Here is a 20,447-nt window from a genome sequence, read left to right as displayed (position 1 = left end):
ATGTATTTTCTTCTTCTGAAGCAGTTTTTGGTAGAAAAGTACTTCAGGCAGCGGTTTCAGTTTGAATCTTCTGCTTATGTTTTTCATTAAACTTTATTTTGGGTGTGGATTATTTTCAGCAGGAATTGGCTGTCTTTATTTTATCCCTCCCTCTCTAGTGACTCTTGTGTGGAAAGATCCACATCTTGGGTAATCATTATCCCATACGTCACTAGCTCATGGACTCTTGCTAATTACATGAAAGAAAACATAATTTATGTAAGAACTTACCTGATAAATTCATTTCTTTCATATTAGCAAGAGTCCATGAGGCCCGCCCTTTTTTTGTGGTGGTTATGATTTTTGTATAAAGCACAATTATTCCAATTCCTTATTTTATATGCTTTCGCACTTTTTTATCACCCCACTTCTTGGCTATTCGTTAAACTGAATTGTGGGTGTGGTGAGGGGTGTATTTATAGGCATTTTGAGGTTTGGGAAACTTTGCCCCTCCTGGTAGGAATGTATATCCCATACGTCACTAGCTCATGGACTCTTGCTAATATGAAAGAAATGAATTTATCAGGTAAGTTCTTACATAAATTATGTTTTTTGATCAAAACTAATCCCCAAGGAAGGTAGGGCCACAGCAGAGGCTGTGGCATGGTGCTGTAGTTTGCTAACCGGTTGCCAGCTTTAATTTGCTCCAGGTTTGGGCAGTAAGGGGTTAATTGACTTGAAATTTACTGTGCAATCATTTCAAAGCATTAGGATCATATGGTGAAAATTTCATAAAGATTGGATGATTTTTGGAGATTTAGTAAAAAAGTGTGCGCTTTTTATTATTTAAAGGCACAGTACCGTTTTTTCAAAAAGTGTATTTTACTGTATTTGAGTGCTGTCTAAGTCTGTTTAACATGTCTGAGCCTACAGATAGACCTTGTTCTATGTGTTTAATAGCCATGGCGGTACCCCCTTTACATTTGTGTTTAAAGTGTGCTAAGGTATCTAAACATTTTAAAGACCATGCAGTGACACTTAAAAATGTAGCCCAAGATGATTCTTTAACGGAAGGTAACGAGGATAGTCCTCCTTCCTCTCCCCATGTGTTGACACCAGTTACGCCCGCGCAAGCGATGCCTAGTACCTCTAGCGCATTGGCCCCTATTACATTACAACAATTAGCAGCAGTCATGGATAAATTTCTATCCAAACTGCCAGTTTTTCCTAAAAAGCGTGATAGCTCAGTTTTAAGAACAGAGGATGAGCAATCAGAAGTTTTGGATGATTTATCTGTTGTACCCTCACAACACTCTGAAGTGGCAGTGAGGGATGTACTGTCCGAGGGAGAAATTTCTGACACAGGAAAGGTTCCTCAGCGGGCAGAATCAGATTCCTTAGCGTTTAAATTTAAGCTGGAACACCTCCGCATACTGCTTAAGGAGGTTTTAGCTACGCTGGATGATTGTGACCCCATGGTGGTCCCAGAAAAATTGTGTAAAATTGACAAGTTTCTAGAAGTCCCTGTATACACTGATGCGTTTCCGATCCCGAAGAGGGTGGCGGATATTGTGACTAGGGAGTGGGAGAGACCAGGTGTGCCTTTTGTTCCCCCCCCTATCTTTAAGAAAATGTTCCCCATAACTGACCCCAGGCGGGATGCGTGGCAGACAGTCCCTAAGGTAGAGGGAGCAGTTTCAACACTAGCCAAGCGCACAACCATACCAATAGAAGACAGTTGTGCTTTCAAAGATCCTATGGATAAAAAATTAGAAGGTTTACTAAAGAAAATATTTGTTCAACAAGGTTTCCTTCTTCAACCGATTGCCTGCATTATTCCTGTAACTACTGCAGCGGCTTTTTGGTTTGAGGCGCTGGAGGAGTCGCTCCAGAGGGAGACTTCATATGACGAAGTCATGGATAGAATTCATGCTCTAAAGCTGGTTAATTCTTTTATCACAGATGCCGCTTTACAATTAGCTAAGTTAGCGGCGAAAAATTCTGGTTTTGCCATTATGGCGCGTAGAGCGATTTGGCTCAAATCGTGGTCGGCTGATGTGTCGTCCAAAACAAAATTGCTAAATATTCCTTTCAAGGGAAAGACCCTATTCGGCCCCGAGTTGAAAGAAATTATTTCGGATATCACTGGGGGAAAGGGCCATGCCCTTCCACAAGATATACCGTTTAAGGCCAAAAACAAGGCTAATTTTCGCTCCTTTCGCAACTTCAGGAGCGGACCTGCTTCAACCTCTGCAACCGCAAAGCAAGAGGGTAACGCTTCCCAGCCCAAAGCAACTTGGAAGCCTTTGCAGGGCTGGAACAAGGGTAAACAGGCCAAGAAGCCTGTGGCTGCTACCAAGACAGCATGAAGGGGTAGCCCCTGATCCGGGACCGGATCTAGTAGGGGGCAGACTTTCTCTCTTTGCTCAGGCTTGGGCAAGAGATGTTCCAGATCCCTGGGCATTAGAAATTGTTGCTCAGGGGTATCTTCTAGAATTCAAGGACTCTCCTCCAAGGGGAAAGTTCCACATTTCTTGTTTGTCTTCAGGCCAGACAAAGAAACGGGCGTTCTTACGCTGTGTAGAAGATCTTCTAAAGATGGGAGTGATACACCCAGTTCCAATTGCAGAACAACGACTGGGCTTTTACTCAAACCTGTTTGTAGTTCCCAAAAAGGAAGGAACTTTCAGGCCAAACCTGGATCTAAAAATTCTAAACAAATTCCTCAGAGTTCCATCATTCAAAATGGAAACCATTCGGACAATCTTACTGATGATCCAGGAAGGTCAATATATGACTACCGTGGATCTAAAGGATGCGTACCTACATATTCCTATCCACAAAGATCATCATCAGTTCCTAAGGTTCGCCTTTCTGGACACGCATTACCAGTTCGTGGCCCTTCCTTTCGGGTTGGCCACCGCTCCCAGAATTTTCACAAAGGTGCTAGGGTCCCTTCTAGCGGTACTAAGACCGCGGGGCATTGCAGTAGCACCTTATCTGGACGACATCTTAATACAGGCGTCGTCTTTTCACAGAGCCAAGGCTCATACGGACATTGTCCTGGCCTTTCTAAGGTCTCACGGGTGGGAGGTGAACGTAGAAAAAAGTTCTCTATCCCCGCTCACAAGGGTTCCCTTCCTGGGAACACTAATAGACTCGGTAGAAATGAAAATATTTCTGACAGAGGTCAGGAAGTCAAAGCTTTTAACTACTTGCCGAGTTCTTCATTCCATTCCTCGGCCTTCTGTAGCTCAGTGCATGGAGGTAATCGGATTAATGGTTGCGGCAATGGACGTTGTCCCTTTTGTCCGAATTCATCTCAGACCACTGCAACTATGCATTCTCAAACAGTGGAATGGGGATTATGCAGATTTGTCTCCTCAAATACAAATGGACCAGAAAACCAGAGATTCTCTTCTCTGGTGGTTGTCTCAGGATCACCTGTCTCAGGGAATGTGCTTCCGCAGACCGGAGTGGATCATTGTCACGACCAATGCCATTCTGTCTGGGACTCCCTGAAAGCTCAGGGCCTATGGTCTTGGGAAGAATCTCTTCTCCCGCTAAACATTTTGGAACTGAGAGCGATATTCAACACGCTCCAGGCATGGCCTTAACTAGCGGAGGCCAAATTAATCAGATTTCAGTCGGACAACATCACGACTGTAGCGTACATCAATCATCAGGGAGGAACAAAGAGTTCCCTAGCGATGAAGGAAGTAACCAAGATCATCAAATAGGCGGAGGATCACTCCTGCCACCTATCTGCAATTCACATCCCAGGAGTAGACAACTGGGAGGCGGATTTTCTGAGTCGTCAGACTTTTCACCCGGGGGAGTGGGAACTCCACCCGGAGGTTTTTGCTCAGCTGACCCAGCTATGGGGCATTCCAGAATTGGATCTGATGGCGTCCCGTCAGAACACCAAACTTCCCCTTTACGGATCCAGGTCCAGGGACCCCAAGGCGGCATTGATAGATGCTCTAGTAGCGCCTTGGTCCTTCAGTCTTGCTTATGTCTTCCCACCGTTTCCTCTTCTCCCTCGGCTAGTAGCCAGAGTCAAACAGGAGAAGGCTTCGGTAATTCTGATAGCGCCTGCGTGGCCACGCAGGACTTGGTATGCAGACCTAGTGGACATGTCATCGGTTCCACCATGGAAGCTGCCATCGAGGCAGGATCTTCTAATACAGGGTCCATTCAAGCATCCAAATCTAGTTTCTCTGCAACTGACTGCTTGGAGATTGAACGCTTAATTCTAGCTAAGCGTGGGTTCTCTGAATCAGTTATAGATACTCTGATCCAGGCCAGAAAGCCTGTCACCAGGAAAATTTACCATAAGATATGGAGGAAATATCTTTGTTGGTGTGTATCCAAGGGTTACTCGTGGAGTAAAATTAGGATTCCAAGGATATTGTCTTTTCTCCAAGAAGGATTGGAGAAGGGATTGTCAGCTAGTTCCTTAAAGGGACAGATATCTGCTTTGTCTATCCTGTTACACAAGCGTCTGGCAGCAGTACCAGACGTTCAGGCTTTTGCACAGGCTCTAGTTAGAATCAAGCCTGTCTATAAACCTGTGGCTCCTCCATGGAGTCTAAATTTAGTTCTTTCAGTTCTTCAAGCGGTTCCGTTTGAACCTTTACATTCCATAGATATTATCTTGGAAAGTTTAGTTTTTGGTAGCTATTTCTTCTGCTCGAAGAGTTTCAGAATTGTCTGCTTTGCAGTGTAATTCACCCTATCTGGTGTTCCATGTAGATAAGGTTGTTTTGCGTACCAAACCTGGTTTCCTTCCAAAAGTGGTTTCTAATAAGAATATTAACCAGGAAATCATTGTTCCTTCTCTGTGCCCTAATCCAGTTTCTAAGGAGGAACAACTGTTACACAATCTTGATGTGGTTCGTGCTTTAAAATTCTATTTAAAAGTAACTAAAGATTTCAGACAAACATCATCCTTGTTTGCTGTCTATTCTGGTAGGAGGAGAGGTCAAAAAGTGACTACTACCTCTCTTTCCTTCTGGCTGAAAAGCATCATCCGATTGGAATATGAGACTGCTGGACAGCAGCCTCCTGAACGAATTAACGCTCATTCCACCAGAGCTGTGGCTTCCACATGGGCTTTCAAGAATGAGGCTTCTGTTGAACAGATTTGTAAGGCAGCGACTTGGTCTTCACTGCATACTTTTGCCAAATTTTACAAATTCGATACTTCTGCTTCTTTGGAAGCTATTTTTGGGAGACAGGTTTTGCAAGCAGTGGTGCCTTCCGTTTAGGTTACCTGACTTGTTCCCTCCCTTCATCCGTGTCCTAAAGCTTTGGTATTGGTATCCCACAAGTAAGGATGAATCCGTGGACTGGATACACCATGTAAGAGAAAACAGAATTTATGCTTACCTGATAAATTACTTTCTCTTACGGTGTATCCAGTCCACGGCCCGCCCTGGCAATTAAGTCAGGTTCAAATTTATTTTTGTAAAACTACAGTCACCACTGCACCCTATGGTTTCTCCTTTTTCTCCTAACCGTCGGTCGAATGACTGGGGGGGCGGAGCCTTAGGGGGAGCTATATGGACAGCTCTGCTGTGTGCTCTCTTTGCCACTTCCTGTAGGGAATGAGAATATCCCACAAGTAAGGATGAATCCGTGGACTGGATACAACGTAAGAGAAAGTAATTTATCAGGTAAGCATAAATTCTGTTTTTAACAATTCCTATGTATTTTATATTTCTCCTTAGCTAATAAAATATGAAATAATTGCATTGTATTTTATTCACTTTTCTATTTAAATTAGTCATTTTTCATTTTAAGGCTGTTGTGGTAACAGATGGGGAGAGGATTCTTGGCCTAGGAGATCTTGGAAGCTATGGCATGGGCATCCCTGTTGGTAAACTTGCACTGTATACAGCATGTGGAGGAGTAAAGCCCCAGGAGTGTCTGCCTGTAATGTTAGATGTGGGAACAGATAATGAGGTGAGTAGAATATGTACTTTGGTCTTTATTTTTAGCTCCCCAGTTTATTATGCTTTCATCTAATATTTTTTTTGTGTGCATTATTTTTGCTATTTGTAAATGTATATGCATGTGGCATTGTAAGTCAAAATTAATATTTCATTCAAATAGAGCACACAATTTTAAACAATTTTCCAATTCACTTTCATTATCAAAATGTGTACATATTTTATATGCACACTTTTTGAGGCACTAGCTGGTACTGAACAAGTGCAAGAAGTCACAGTACATGCATTTTGTGATTGACTGATGGTTTTCACATGATGCAGGGGGACAGCAACATTAAAAAGAACTCTTGGAGCAAACCTGGTCCTATATAAAAGTTATATAAATGTCATTGTAATTGTTTGGCCAAGTACTACAGACTAGTTAGAATGGTTCTTTACAATGATGAAAATAAATAAGAAAATTTAAAATTCATATACGAGATCAGCCAAACCCATATACCTTTCCTTTATTTAGATATAAGAATAGAAAACAACAAGATCTGTTCTAAGACTTATTTAATCTCTTAATACTGAACCCTTCCGGCTTCCATAGCATAAAGGAAAGGCTTGACCTCCTTTTAACTGGAGCCATTCCAGGGAGTCTACTGCCACCATGTTTTTGTCATTATGCATAGTGTATGATGTGGTGCTGGTGTAAATATTTTTCTTTTTGTTGCTAGTCTTTTGCACAGAATAATGAAAAATAAACAATAGAACTCATCACTTTAACTTATGGAAACATCTTGGTTGTCTGAAGACTGAGAACTTCTAGAAAGTAACTTGCAGATGTGGAGTTTTCAAAAGTGGGTTTGAGGGCACTGAGGCACAGTTTCAATGTTTCATTGTTTTGAATGAGAGCCAAGGAACCAAATGCATCATTTATAAGTGCTACGGTTATTATATGGAATGTTTGTCTGGCGTATTCTCCTCCACTGGCAGTAAAGTTCATTGGAGAGTTCCATTAATCAAAAGCTTGGAAAATCATTTTTCTATTTCATCTGGCTTGACCTACACATCTTCTGACTCTTTGAAACCGGGTAAATGTTAGTGAGCAATCTCTGGAGGATACATAGGGCTCCCACTTACTACTCACGGACCATTTATGCAGTAGGTCCTACAGGTTTTGCAGATCACTGGGTGGTGATGTTTTTTTGTAATCAAAATCCTGAAAGAGAATAATTTATCAGATAAGGCTATATCTTAATATGTCATCTAAAGGGGTAACTGTGTGTGGTGATATAAAAATAAGTAAAAGAAACAAAAATAAATGAGTTTAACATATAAAAAAATAGTATATAATAGCATAATAAGTTATTTAAAACAAGGATATTTTTGGCACACGCTGTGAAGAACAATGAGTATAGAAAACTCTGTATAATCTAATGGCATCTTTACTATAGGGGTTAAAAGCTTTTCTTATCTCCTTAAATACCTCAGGATTATAGAAAATAATATGGCCCTTATCCGCTCCTTGCAATTTATCATTAAAACTGTACATATCATACTAATGTTAACAGGCCTAAGGATGACCAATTTGCATACAGCTCCTAGGTTTCTTTAAAGATTGTTATAGTCACTGGGACATTACTAAACAATGTAGCAATAACTACTGCTAGGTAACGGGTAAACTGTCGGCATATGCTCCCAAATTTACCAAAATTAAGACAGTGCTTCCATCAGTACAATAAGAGCCCCGCTTCTTTGTGTGATGTCTGCTCTGTAGATCCACAGAACAGGTGTGGCCTTGTAACTGCTCATATTATTATCAGGTATTTGTAGAGCACCAACAGATTCCGCAGCGCTGTGAACATAGTCGGGATACAGGATAGCTTTTGTAGGGATCAATTGGGTAGAGGGCCCTGCCGAGAGTTTCACTGTTGCAGTCGGCTCTTATGAAGGCAATCTGCAAACAGCTGAGCTCATAGGGTTACATTCTAATGGGTTCAAGGGGAAAGCAATGGAGTTAGGAAAGGTTAGTGTTGGTTGTAAGCATCCCTGAATAGTAGAGTTTTTAGGGAGCGCTTGAAGCTGTTAAAACTAGGGGAGACTCTTGTGGAGCGAGGCAGGGAGTTCCACAAGATGGGGGCCAGTCTGAAGAAGTCCTGTAAACGGGAATGTGAGGAAGTAACAAGATAGGAGTAGAGGAGGAGATCCTGAGCTGATCAAAGTGGATTGGAGGGAGAGTATCTGGAGGCAAGTTCTGAAATGTAGGGGGAAGCAGTGCAGTTGAGAGCTTTGTATGTCAGAGTGAGGATTTTGTGTTTAATCCTAGAGGCAAGAGGAAGCCAGTGAAGGTATTGGCAGAGAGGTGCAGCAGATGAAGAGCGACGAGTAAGGAAGATGAGCCTGGCAGAGGCATTCATAATGGATTGTAAAGGAGCTATGCGGCAGCTAGGTAGACCAGAGAGGACGGAGTTGCAGTAGTCGAGGCGGGAAAGGATGAGAGAGTAGATTAAAATCTTAGTTGTATCTTGTGTAAGGAAATGTCTAATTTTAGAGATATTTTTAAGGTGGAAGCGGCTGGCTTTAGCCAAGGATTGAATGTGAGGATTGAAGGAAAGATCTGAGTCAAGTGTGACCCCAAGATATCGGGCATGCGGGGTAGGAGTAATGATGGAATTATCAACAGTTAAAGAAATTTTGGGGGTGAAGACATTGGAAGAAGGGGGAAAAATAAGGAGTTCAGTTTTGGAGAGATTTAGCTTGAGGTAGTGAATGGACATCCAAGATGAGATATGAGAAAGACAGTTAGTGACACGGGTTAGTAAGGAAGCAGGTAGGTCTGGTGCAGATGGTAGATTTGGGTGTCATCGGCATACAAATGATATTGAAACCCATGAGACTTTATTAAGGAACCTAATGATGACGTGCAGATTGAAAAGAGAAGGGGACCGAGGACAGAGCCTTGAGGTACCCCAACAGAAAGTGGTAACGGGGCAGAGGATGCTCCAGAGAAGGCTACACTAAATGTATGTTTAGTCAGATAGGAAGAGAACCACGAGAGAGCTGTGTCGCAGATGCCGAAGGATTGGAAGGTTTGGAGCAGAAGAGGGTGGTCAACAGTGTCAAAGGCTGCAGACAGGTCAAGGAGGATAAGCAGAGAGAAAGTGGCCTTTGGGTTTTGCTGTGAGTAGGTTGTTGGTAACCTTGACAATTGCTGTCTCTGTAGAGTGATGGGGACGAAATCCAGATTGCAGTGGGTCAAGAAGAGAGTTTAGTGTAAGGAAATGGAATAGACATGCGTATGCTAGCTTTTCGAGGAGCTTTGAGGCAAGAGGGAGTAGGGAAATAGGGCGGTAGTTGGATGGGGGGGTTGGATCGAGGGAAGGTTTTTTGAGGATAGGTGTGACCAGTGCATGTTTTAGAGATGAGGGAAATATACCAGTGCTGAGGGAGAGGTTGAAAATGTGTGAGTATGGGGGTGAGGGTAGAAGAGAGGGAGGGGAGTAGCTGTGAGGGGATGGGGTCGAGGGGACAGGTAGTGAGGTCTATACTTTAAAGTCTTTAAGTAAATGAAGGATTAAACAGACCTAAGTCTTACTACTTGATTCTGTGGGAATATGTATAAGGAGTTTTTAAAAACAAAAATTTGCGAAGGGTAAAGCCATGCTGGAGCTGAGCCAACTAACGTGTCCTCTCAAGACCGGAAAGGATAGCACAGCTACAATGTCAATAATCAGTGAGGTAGTTTCAGTTAAATATTTGACATGGTTGCTTAAACTAGGCTGCTATTAAGTATCATGAAACCGCAACAAGCACAGCACCTCTTGTGTAGTGCACACTGATACAAGGATGCTGTCCAACCTTCAGTTACATATCCACACCAAGCTTTGAAAGTGCTACTGCATGTGGATATGTAGCTAATTACCATGATACATGCCTATGCTCAGATTGAGCATGCAATTTAATAAAGCTTCCAATAGACATCTTATCAGATTTGCATTGTATCCTTTGCCTAAGAGTACAACCAATCCGGCTCATAGGAGCTTAGGCATGTGCAGGTGTTAGCACTCCAGGGCAGCATTAATTGCAAAAATGTATGTAGCACAGTTATACTTAGTTGGAAACTCAGCTGCAGTAGAATTGCAGATACACATGCACACTCCTGAGCCTACCATTCAACAAAGTTTTTAAGAGACTTTTTGAGCTTAATGTCCTTTTTAAATTAGTTTCTCCTTTCACCAATAGATGATGTACTTTCAGAATTGGAGGAAGGCTGCCAGAGCATGAACAATGATGCAGTCAGCAGCATGATATAAGGTGTACACCTCACCACTGATAACTAACTTATGTTATTAGATGGTGGGCAGGATCTGAAGTAGTTCTCCTAACATGAAGATGCACACATAATACTAATATATACTGACCCTGGAAAGGTTTTGCTATTTTTTTATGATAATATCATTTGTGAGGGCCCATATAGATTCAGGCCTTTACAAAAGCGGTGTCAGTCACAGTAGCCCATTACTACAAACATCACAAATGTAGCCAGGAGTTTATATAAATGTTAGGGAATTATATGCCTAATAAACAGAAAAGTCAAACATTTGCAAACATTTTCTGAAAGGAAATATTTAGTAAACCACCAAAAGAAATTAAAAAAAATCTTCTGCTATATTAGGTCATTCACCACACATTTTAAAGCACTTTTTTCTCATGACATTTTGCATTGCATATACTAATATGTACTTCAGACAATAAATAGAATGTTATGTGAACGCAGAAAATCTAGCCACAGTCTCTGACTCACAATAGAAGCTGAATCAGGGGAAATAAGTTTCCCTTTCAGTGCTTAACATTTTATATATAACGCTTATGTTTAAGTCTATTTGGCTACATCCAGTTGTGAAGAGCATTGAAACCTAAAAGTTTAATAACCGCTACAGTGATGACATTAGAGAGTGTAATAATACTGAATAAAATGTATTTGTTGCTAGTATGCTCACTGAGATTTGGATATGATTCTACCAGATTGGTTACTATATAAAGGTGGGATATATATATATATATTTTTATGCAGAATTCTACAGTTCATAAGTTATTTTCACACATCATCTGTAACACTTTCTAGTATGTGCACTACAAAAATATATTTAATATTTAACTGGAAAATGTAGATGCATGCAATTTATAAGGGCGTTAAAGTATTGATGCTATTAAGTAACATTGTAAAAAAAAAAAAAAACTTTATTAACTTGCAAGTGATCTAAATCCTGATTTTATTTTTAAAAAATATTTTTTTTTTCTTATTTCCTTCTATGAGTTTTACAAAAAACATTTTGCTGCAGCATCACAATCTGGTCACCATTTCTTGTGACCTCTTTGTTTTGTCCAAAATATCCCATTTCCATTGCAGCCACAAATAAGGTTTTTAAACTTAAAGGAACAATGTTCCTTGTCTCCCCTTTAGTTTTTTCCTAATAATCAATTTTACCTGCCGTGTATACTAAATTGTCTACAGAAGCTAACTTACCTTTATTTTTACATTTGAAATAGCTGATTTGCCTATGTCATCCCTACACTGAAAGTTTCTAAACTCAAGTATTGGTTGTAGAAAAGCTGACTAAACCTATCCAGCAGAAGAGATTACACTCTCATTGGGATTAGGAGAGAGAGGTATAGAACAAAAAAAATTAAATTGTTCTCTCTGCGTATTGAGCTTTAAGGCTCCATGTACTAATAGGCGGGTGGACAGCTTCTCAACTTCATTGTCGTGCGACTGAAGGGGCTGTCAGTCACTGAGATCGAGCAAGCGCTCTTTGATTTTCCTTTGCCATTTCAGACGTGGCGTAAGGTGTAAGAAGCAGCGGTCTAATGACCGCTGCTTCCTACATTGCGGAAAGCAGGCTCGCATATGCGAACCTGCCCTGCAAGGGCTCCGGAGCAGCACTCACTGCTTCGTACATGGAGCCCTTAGTATACAGACAGAGATAATAACATAAAGAAGCATGTGTGTGTACAGAAAGTGATACATTAAGGAAATCTGGTTTCCCTGCAAGCTCAACCCATTTTTATGAGTTGTTGCTTCAAAGAACAAAAGCAGATATTTAATTTACAAATATAAACCTAAATAAGCAATTTCTCATCCATTTTATACTCTGCAGCTTGTAAAAGTTACCCCTCAAACACAAAGCGCAAACAGTGATTTGGAACACATTAAGGGAAAACAAATTTACAGTACACTGTCAATTTAATGTGGTTGGATCTGAGTTGCATGGGAACCAAGTCAGTGTGACCATGGATGGAATCTGGTGGTATTGAATGGAACCAGACAGTCTGAATCATAGCTGAGTATTCAATGGGTATTTCTGGGTATAGTTTAGTAATCCCCAGTTTCACTATGTGGGACCAAGACATAAGTAGGGGAAGGCTGGACAGCGGGAGAGAATTTCCAAACCAGGACCATTCTGCAAAACCCAGGATAGTTGGAGGCTTTGTAAAGTCATTTTATCTTTGACAACTTTAATCCTCTCGACTCACATGCTACCTAATTTATACTGCTACTTTATTTTTTTGCCTTCGAGATTACATAGCACTCTACTCCCAAAAGAAATATATCTTAATCAGAAGCCAAAGGAGTTCCCCAGAACAAGTATACAGCTACTATTTTGACACTGATGCAGCATTACAGCTTAGATGGCCCCTGTAAGGGAAGTAGCAGCAGTAATCTTAGCAGTCCTAGAAACTGTTGGCCAGATTTAAGTGCATCTGGCACATCTTTAGCTTTGTCTATATTTGCACTTTGATTACTTCAACAAATTCCATTTTATAATAGGTGGAACTTTGCCAGGAAATGGGTTCTGCTTCTGAAAAACTAATATTTTGTGTATATTAATGCTAGAGATTGCATTAGGATCTCTAGCTCTATAGGCCCTGGAAATTAACCTAACAGATAAGAAAACTAAAGTATAACATATATACTTATAAACAGAATTAAAAAAGAAAAATGTTATTCAGATTTTTTTTCAATCATAATTACTATAAATGATATTCTTTGTTGAGGGTATAACATGATCTTATTGACCTTTCCAAATGACAGACTGCTTACAAAATTAATATTATTCTTAAAAGCCATAGATTCCAATCTTTTAGAATATGCTGTACAACAATTTAGACAGCAGCTTTGATTTTTCTCTTTCTTACCAGCTCCATTGCAATCTTATAGAAGGACAAGATAACTAATGTAAATATACAGCCTTGCTGTGTATGCACTACATTTAAAGTGAATGTAAATTTTTTGTTATTAAATTAAACCTACTTGCTCACAATATTATATATATTAAAACCGCAATATTATTTTTTGAATATAAATAATCTTTATCGTTTTATTTCAATTCCAACTTATCTGCGTTATAATCATTGAACTCCTCCCAACCGTCTTCTTCCTGTATCTCACCCCGATTTCCCCTGCATCATTTCAATATTTACCACCCACTCGATGACGTCTGTTTGAAGCTCGTTCACGATCAGGGGTGACATACGCGCATGCGTATAGCAAACAAAATGCTATAAACCTCGGCACTTTGTTTCCCATTGCGCATGCGCTTAAACTGTAAATATATTATAAACAAAGTATTCAACGAGCATTGAGTATGCTACGTCATGGAGTAGTTCACGCATGCGCTGTTAAAGCGCGTGACATAGCGAACAACCGGCCTGACGCCCCGGGGGTGAAAAAAATATTAAGAAAGCGAAGTGTCAATCATAAATCAAATGTGGGACCAAAATAGCAGGCGGAGGAATCGGCGATAAGAATCGCAAGTAAAAATATATATATATTTACTTTTATATAGAGATTGTAAAAATATGATGAATTAAACTAACCTTTATTTTGGCAATTACACACTTTGATGAAGAGCAATTCGGTTGACTTTACATGCACTTTAAATCAATCTGGGATTTCTTTGCTTTTGAACAAGCAAAATGTATATGAAATGCTGTTTTTCACACTATTCTCCATAGAATTCCATGGAAACAAAAATAAGTAGTGAATGGAAAAAGTGTAAAGTAAAAAATGACTGACCTACTATTCCTTTTTTTTGTAGGATTAATATTCTTCGCAAGCCTAAATCATGATTTGTGCAATTAGCCCTTATCTACCATTTTGTGTTAGTGCTGTGCAATTAACCTTTTCCTATAACTTTGATTTAGTTCTCTGTTTTTTTTTACATGTTTGTAACGTGTCATATGAATATGCAGATGCTAAATAGCAAAAAAAAGCATTATAAAACAGGTATGTGAGAGATCACTGCTAAATTAAATAAATCCAAAAAACATTCAAGAAATATGTTTTCTGATGGATTGGAATATGACTAGTGTAGGTTTACATTGTGAAGTATCTAAAGGTTTTTAGCAATACAAAGTCCTTTAAAGACCACACAAAGTGGAAGGAGACTGGGTGCAGGACACGCTGTGAGCGCTCGCTCCCACTCAAGCCGTTGGCGGTGAATTCCCGCGCCGAAACCCTTTGTTCTGGGTGGCTGATTATTGGAAGGTAACATCGACACCGGTACCTCTGCTGTGCAACTCCATCGCACTGTACTGAACTGACCCTCTTTTGTTATCGAAGGTCTGATTAAGCATCGTATTTCTGGCAAGAGCGGTGGAGCGTGAGCTTGGCTGGTCCCCCCCTCCCACCGGTGCTGTGTGAGGGGGCGGGTTGGTCGTTACCTGGGGATGCTGGTCCTGTGAAGTGGTGCTCCCCGCTGATGGTGATTTGAAGAGTGCAAGTATACACCTTCAGCCCTCCTCCCACTGGTGCTGCGTGTGGAGGTGCTGATTTCCCTTTTGGCCAGAGCTTGCTGCATACCCTATATCCGAGAGTCTACTTTATACCATGTGTTCTTAAGTGCATGGCCAGGCATAGAAGGCGTGTGGAGCCTGAGGTCTCAGCATTTTTGGCGCACTGAGTTGCGCTTCATAAGGTACTGTTTATCATAAGGTGTAGATACCCTGGCCTTGGGGGAGAGTTGTCACATTGCCTTCACACTGTTAAACCATTGTACCCCTAAGGGAAATTAATATAAAACGGCCAGAAAACATCTTGCCCTTTTCACTATAAGGAAGGAGGAGTAAAGGCTACGGGTTGAAGAGCTCCTTTAAGGAAAACTGAATTCCCCTACCTGGTCTAATTCTGTGACCCCTTTTTCACGTTGGATAAAGGTTGGCAATATGTGCTGTTTAAAAACTGTGGCCAAATAATATCAAAGCCTTTTTGCTACTTTACTGAACATTCAGCGTTGTCTACAAGTGAAAGCTTGAACTCTCAGCATGATCAGGAGAAAAACTCCACTGTTTTACTAATTGCATGTGCTGCTTACTAATTCTTTGGAGTTAGGATTTGTTTGCTGTTTTGCCTGTCTGTATCCTGTGTAAAAAAGTTAAAAGCTGAGTCTGCTATTCTAGATTGCTGACTGCATATGCAGGGGATTATTGTCTATTGCATTATTTTTTACAGAACTGTTTAACTTACGACATTTGAGCTAGAGTTTATTAGAGCCTTTTTGACCTTGAGTGTTAGACACATTAGTTATATTTACTGCCATATTTGATTCTTAAAAGTCCATACTGAATCCTTTCTGAAGTTTTTAGTCAGTTGGCTTACCCCTCATAGCTGGTCTTAAACTAAACTAAATTTGTACTTTTTTCCCTCTTCACATGTCACCCTTCACTTAAAGCACCCGCCCTTTCACTCTTCCCTTCTCCCTCCCTTTTTTTTTTTTCTCCTCACTAATTTATTTTTGTGCACTTATTTTAATATCACAAGGGAAGGGGCTCCTCCCCTTTACCTTTTGCCACTTCTGTATTCTTCGGTTGGGGATTCCTATTCCCCATCTTCCTCACGTGTTCTCACCACATAGATAAATTCCTTAGCACACACGCTAAAACTCCTCCAGCTATGGCGGCTAGACACAGAGATCGGAAGACTAAGAATTCCTTAGAGACCCAGGCGGATGTTCATCCAGCCACTATTAATCTTGAGTCACTTGATACTCATTCACTGGTAGCAAATATCTCTAAAGCCTTGGCTCCTAGATTCGACACACTTAAGATTGAGATTAAGCAAGACATTTCAGCCCAAATTAGACAATTTCGAACAGGTTGCAAGAGGCAGAACAAAGAGTGTCGGATTTAGAAGATGCCAGTGCAACTCACAGCTCTAAACTTGAGACTACTGATATAACACTTTCTAAAATCCATCTTAAAATTGAGGACCTAGAAAATCGCTCTAGGAGAAATAATCTCAGAATAATTGGGGTTCCAAAGGAAAAACAGTACGAAGACCTGAATAAATTTATTTCAGGGACTCTAGTCTAACTTTTAATAATCCCTCCTTCAAATCCACAAATCGTTGTGGAAAGAGCTCTGCAGGCCACTTACTGATGCCAAGGGGAATACGAGAGCAAGACCAATCATTGTCAAACTGTTAAATTTTCAGGATAAAGTTATTCTGTTTCAATATTACCATAAGAACCAACCTATATCATTGGGGCATCCAAAATACTTTTAATTTAGGATTTTTGAATTTAGATGAGGTATTAAAGTTCAAATTCTCATGGGTTAAGGAAGTCTTGGCCTCCTCAGGTATGGAGAGGAAAAGAGGAGTGGCAATCTTGATAGGTAAAAGAATTGACTATGAAGTTCTGCATACATCATAGATCCAGAGGGGAGATATTTAATATTGAAACTAAAAGTTGCTGAAACTTTAAATACATTATGCAATATCTATGCTCCAAATGTATTTGATCCAATATTCTGGGATACACTACAAACAAAAATTCTTGTAAATTCTGAAGGATACCTGATTCTAGGGGGAGATTTCAATATGGCGCCACAATATCCCTTAGACAGGTTAAGGCAGAACCATAGATTGGGGAAGAATAAGCGAGATAACTTAGAGACCAAGTTGTTTAAGAAGATTTTCCAGAATCTAGCGATTAGGGATGTATGGAGAGCACAAAATCTGAATGTAAGAGATTTTACTTAATTATCCAAAGCACATAAAACATTATCCAGGATAGACTTTTTTCTTATAGATGAAAGGCTTTGCAAACTGCGAGTTAAAGCAAGTATTTTCGCTATCTGTATATCAGATCATGGCCCTATCTTTTTCTTTCCCACATATCTTTCAAATGACCTGAAGTTTAAAAATTGTCTTAAATCAAATCTAAATATGAAGATTATGTGCATTTTTTTTTTTTTTTATATATATATATATTTTTTTATTGAGGTTATGATGTTAATACAACAAAAGCAAAATACCATGAAATATAGATATCATCTTGTACAGCAAACAAATATGAATTGATTACATCAAGAGTAATACATTGAATCTAAATGGCTAGATATCTTGAACCTCTATTTTATATTAGAATAAATTCTGAAATGAGTTCCTCCATGAAAACAAAGGGTTACTTTTGAACCCAACAAAGCTGATGAACACTGAGAGAGGAAATTAGCATTGAGAGTGGTCACTTTTGGACCTAGTACTTAAGAAAGTAAGATGGGAAAAGTCAGCAGGCCAGTGCTGCTTTAGAGAAATGAAAAGGGAGTGGGGAAGAAAAGATAAGAAGAAGGGAAGAACAGGAGGAATGGGAGGGGGGAGGCTGGGCTCCTATTATAGATGCATGGTATCTGAGGCTAAGGGAATATAAGGAGAAGTAGGGGGTTAGTGAAACCCGTTAAGGAGAGATATTATGAAGACTAATGGTTTATGCTGGGTCTGGAGCTACGGATATCTGCATTATCTGTGTGGGGACAAGCAAAGTGTAATTATTAGTTATTAAACAATACTGGAGCATGAACCAGTATCTTATTAATCTATGCTAAAGGCAACTCTGGGGGGATACCCAATATCTAATATAGAGGTTGTAGTCAGTGACAGGGGGCTCTCTAAGATAGGGTAAATGAGGGAGCCTTTTATTTAAGTATACCCATTTTTTTTCCTTTTTGTTTCCTTTTATAATTAGCTCTGAAAAAGGAGACAACTAGTGAGGAAGCTTATGCAGTGAACATGAGAGAAATTCTGAAGCTAATCCTAGTCTGCAGAATAATAGTTTGTGTCCTCATATTAGTTTGTTTAAGTATCATAGCTTCAATGGCCAAGGTGGAGTCATAGTCATCATAACATGGTTTCTATGGACATAGTAAGGGTTCCATCCAACACTGTTTTTACCTCTAGGATTCAAAATTCAAGTACAATAATTCAGTTTAGCAATATGTTGTAGTCAATATGAGAGGGGCACAAAAATCCTATCTATAAAACTAAGACATCACTATCTCATATGAACTAGGAATAAGCAAACAGTGCAGTAATAGAGCGTCTCAACAATGTTACAGTATACAGAATAATACAAAGCCTTATAATAAATCTCAACTATACATTCAGTCTCAAATTGCTGAGCTTACAACCCAAGAAGAGGGATCATGTAAACAGGAGACAGTCACTAGTGAGCAAACTAGAGCTCAGAGTTTTATATGTGTAGATAGTGGCATTTAACATATTCTAGATATTGAGTGAACAGATTAGAATAGTGTCAAAGTGATAATATGGTTCTATAACACTGCTAGGACCTGTATCTATGTCGCTGGGTAGGTGGCAAAGTCCTGGTTGAAATAGGCTGCCGACCTGTGTTCCATTTCCTGCCAAGGGAAGACCAGTTCAGTGGCTAGCTTCCAAATTACTCCCTGGGTCCCAAGTCGACCTCCTTGACACAGACAGGAGAGAGAGGATCGGCTGTTTTGCAGGCAGGGCCTGGGAGTAAAAACTATGTGCCTGGTGGAGTCTCCCGCATCGGATGGTGGCTTTGGTGGGCTGCTGAGATATGTCGCACCAGCTCTTAACACAATGAGGGGTAGTTTGCACTGTGGTGTTTTCGCTAGAGTACTTGCTGTTCATAGCCTTGTGGACTGTGATATTTTCTAAATATGTTGTGCTCCATTTAATGCCAGGCTCCACTGCCGCAATGTATAGAGCTCCAGCAGACACCTTGTAAAAGGGATTGCTAGCCGTCAGCCATAAACTGTGTGCTTTCTGTAATCCGCCTTGCCGTATCTGCGGACACTCCAGGTGTCCTGCGGAGTGTTGTTCTGATCCTGTGGGTAGATAGAAAGGCTGTGAGGTTTCTTTTACCATCGCCTGTCTGCTCTGCTATTTCCAAGCTGGGGCTTCCGGTATCTATCGGGTCTGTCTGGCAATTCTCTTCTGAGGCTCGGGGTGGGTCTTCCGTCGGCTGCGGCGAGTCCGGTTCCCCCAAACCGGCTACCTCCACCACCTCCTCTGACACCACTGTAGGTTGAAGTGGGCTTATAGCATCCCTCAATTCTGCGACAAGTACTTGCTGATGCGAGTCTAGAGAGCGCATAAGTTCTTGCAGCGCTGAGAGTATTTGTTCCTCCATGATGAGATTGAGGTGACAGTAATAGCGTAGGAGCTATATCTCTGTCAGAAGAGAAAATGCGTAGAAATCCCCAGGGATGTTGGCCTACCTCGAGTTGCGGTCTCAGCAAATAGTAGGCCTTAGGACAGTTATTGCAGGGATTGTCGTGTGCCCATGTCTCAGTTCATGTGGCCTCTGTTCTAATGTATATTGGGAGCAAGATAGAGGAATAAATTAATGCCAGACGTACCATAAATTTATATATTAGTGATCAAACATTAGGAGCTCAGTTATGGCACGTCTGGCTGCTTCGGCTGCTAGCTCCGCCCCCCAAGATTATGTGCATTTTAACCAAGCACATGCCAATTGTCCTGCCATTTTTTGGGAAGCTGCAAAAGCAGTTCTTAGGGGAGAAATGATAGCTTACAGCACTAATAGGTCCAAAAATCTTAAAATAAGAGAATCAGAAGTATTACAGTCAGTAATCAACTCATACAGTCTCTATCTGCTTAAAAGTTCTCCAGAAAACTCTAGATCAAAAAATGAGGGATACGTACTTAGTATATCGAGTGTCACAGAAGGATTTAAAGCTCCAAGCTAGACTATATAGATATGGTAATAAGGCTGGTAAATTACTGGCAAATCTAGTGAAAAAAGAGAGAAGGCCCCCACTGGTTGATATGTTGTATCATGAAGGAAAAAATTCTTACCAATCCAGAAGTTATCTCAAACTAATTTTCAGACTATTATCGAGAGCTTTATTCTTTTAGAATCTTAGACAAACCTCAATCTGATGACTTCTGGAGTAAAATCACCTACCCTTCCCTTAATTTTGAACTAGCTGCAGTGATGAATTCTCCTATCTCCAAGACAGAAATTGTAAAAGCTATTCAAGATCTTCCATCAAATAAAGCACCAGGACCAGATGCATTACCTAATGAATTCTATAAAATTCTGTCACTAACTATTGTTCCACACTTAAGTAAGTTTTTCAATGACATGTATATTGATGGCAATCCAGCCTCTCCTTACTTTACTGCTTCTCACACCACCCTAATCCTATAAAAAAAGTCATATAGACCTATAGCACTTCTGA

The 20,447-nt window shown here is 40.3% G+C and overlaps 1 protein-coding gene across 1 annotated transcript in view; it reads left to right on the top strand.

Annotated features, from left to right (window-relative positions):
* ME1 (malic enzyme 1) overlaps positions 1-20,447 on the top strand; it is an 809,599-nt gene that overhangs the window by 379,756 nt on the left and 409,396 nt on the right. Inside the window, exon 5 of the mRNA XM_053710486.1 lies at positions 5,785-5,946. Within this exon, the coding sequence (XP_053566461.1) occupies positions 5,785-5,946 (162 nt within the window). The remainder of the gene's footprint in view (positions 1-5,784; positions 5,947-20,447) is intronic.

The sequence above is a fragment of the Bombina bombina genome, chromosome 4 (genome assembly GCF_027579735.1).
Source record: "Bombina bombina isolate aBomBom1 chromosome 4, aBomBom1.pri, whole genome shotgun sequence".
Lineage (NCBI taxonomy): Eukaryota > Metazoa > Chordata > Amphibia > Anura > Bombinatoridae > Bombina > Bombina bombina.
The sequence above is the reverse complement of the archived record's forward strand: the minus strand, read 5'-3'. Positions and strand labels throughout refer to the sequence as shown.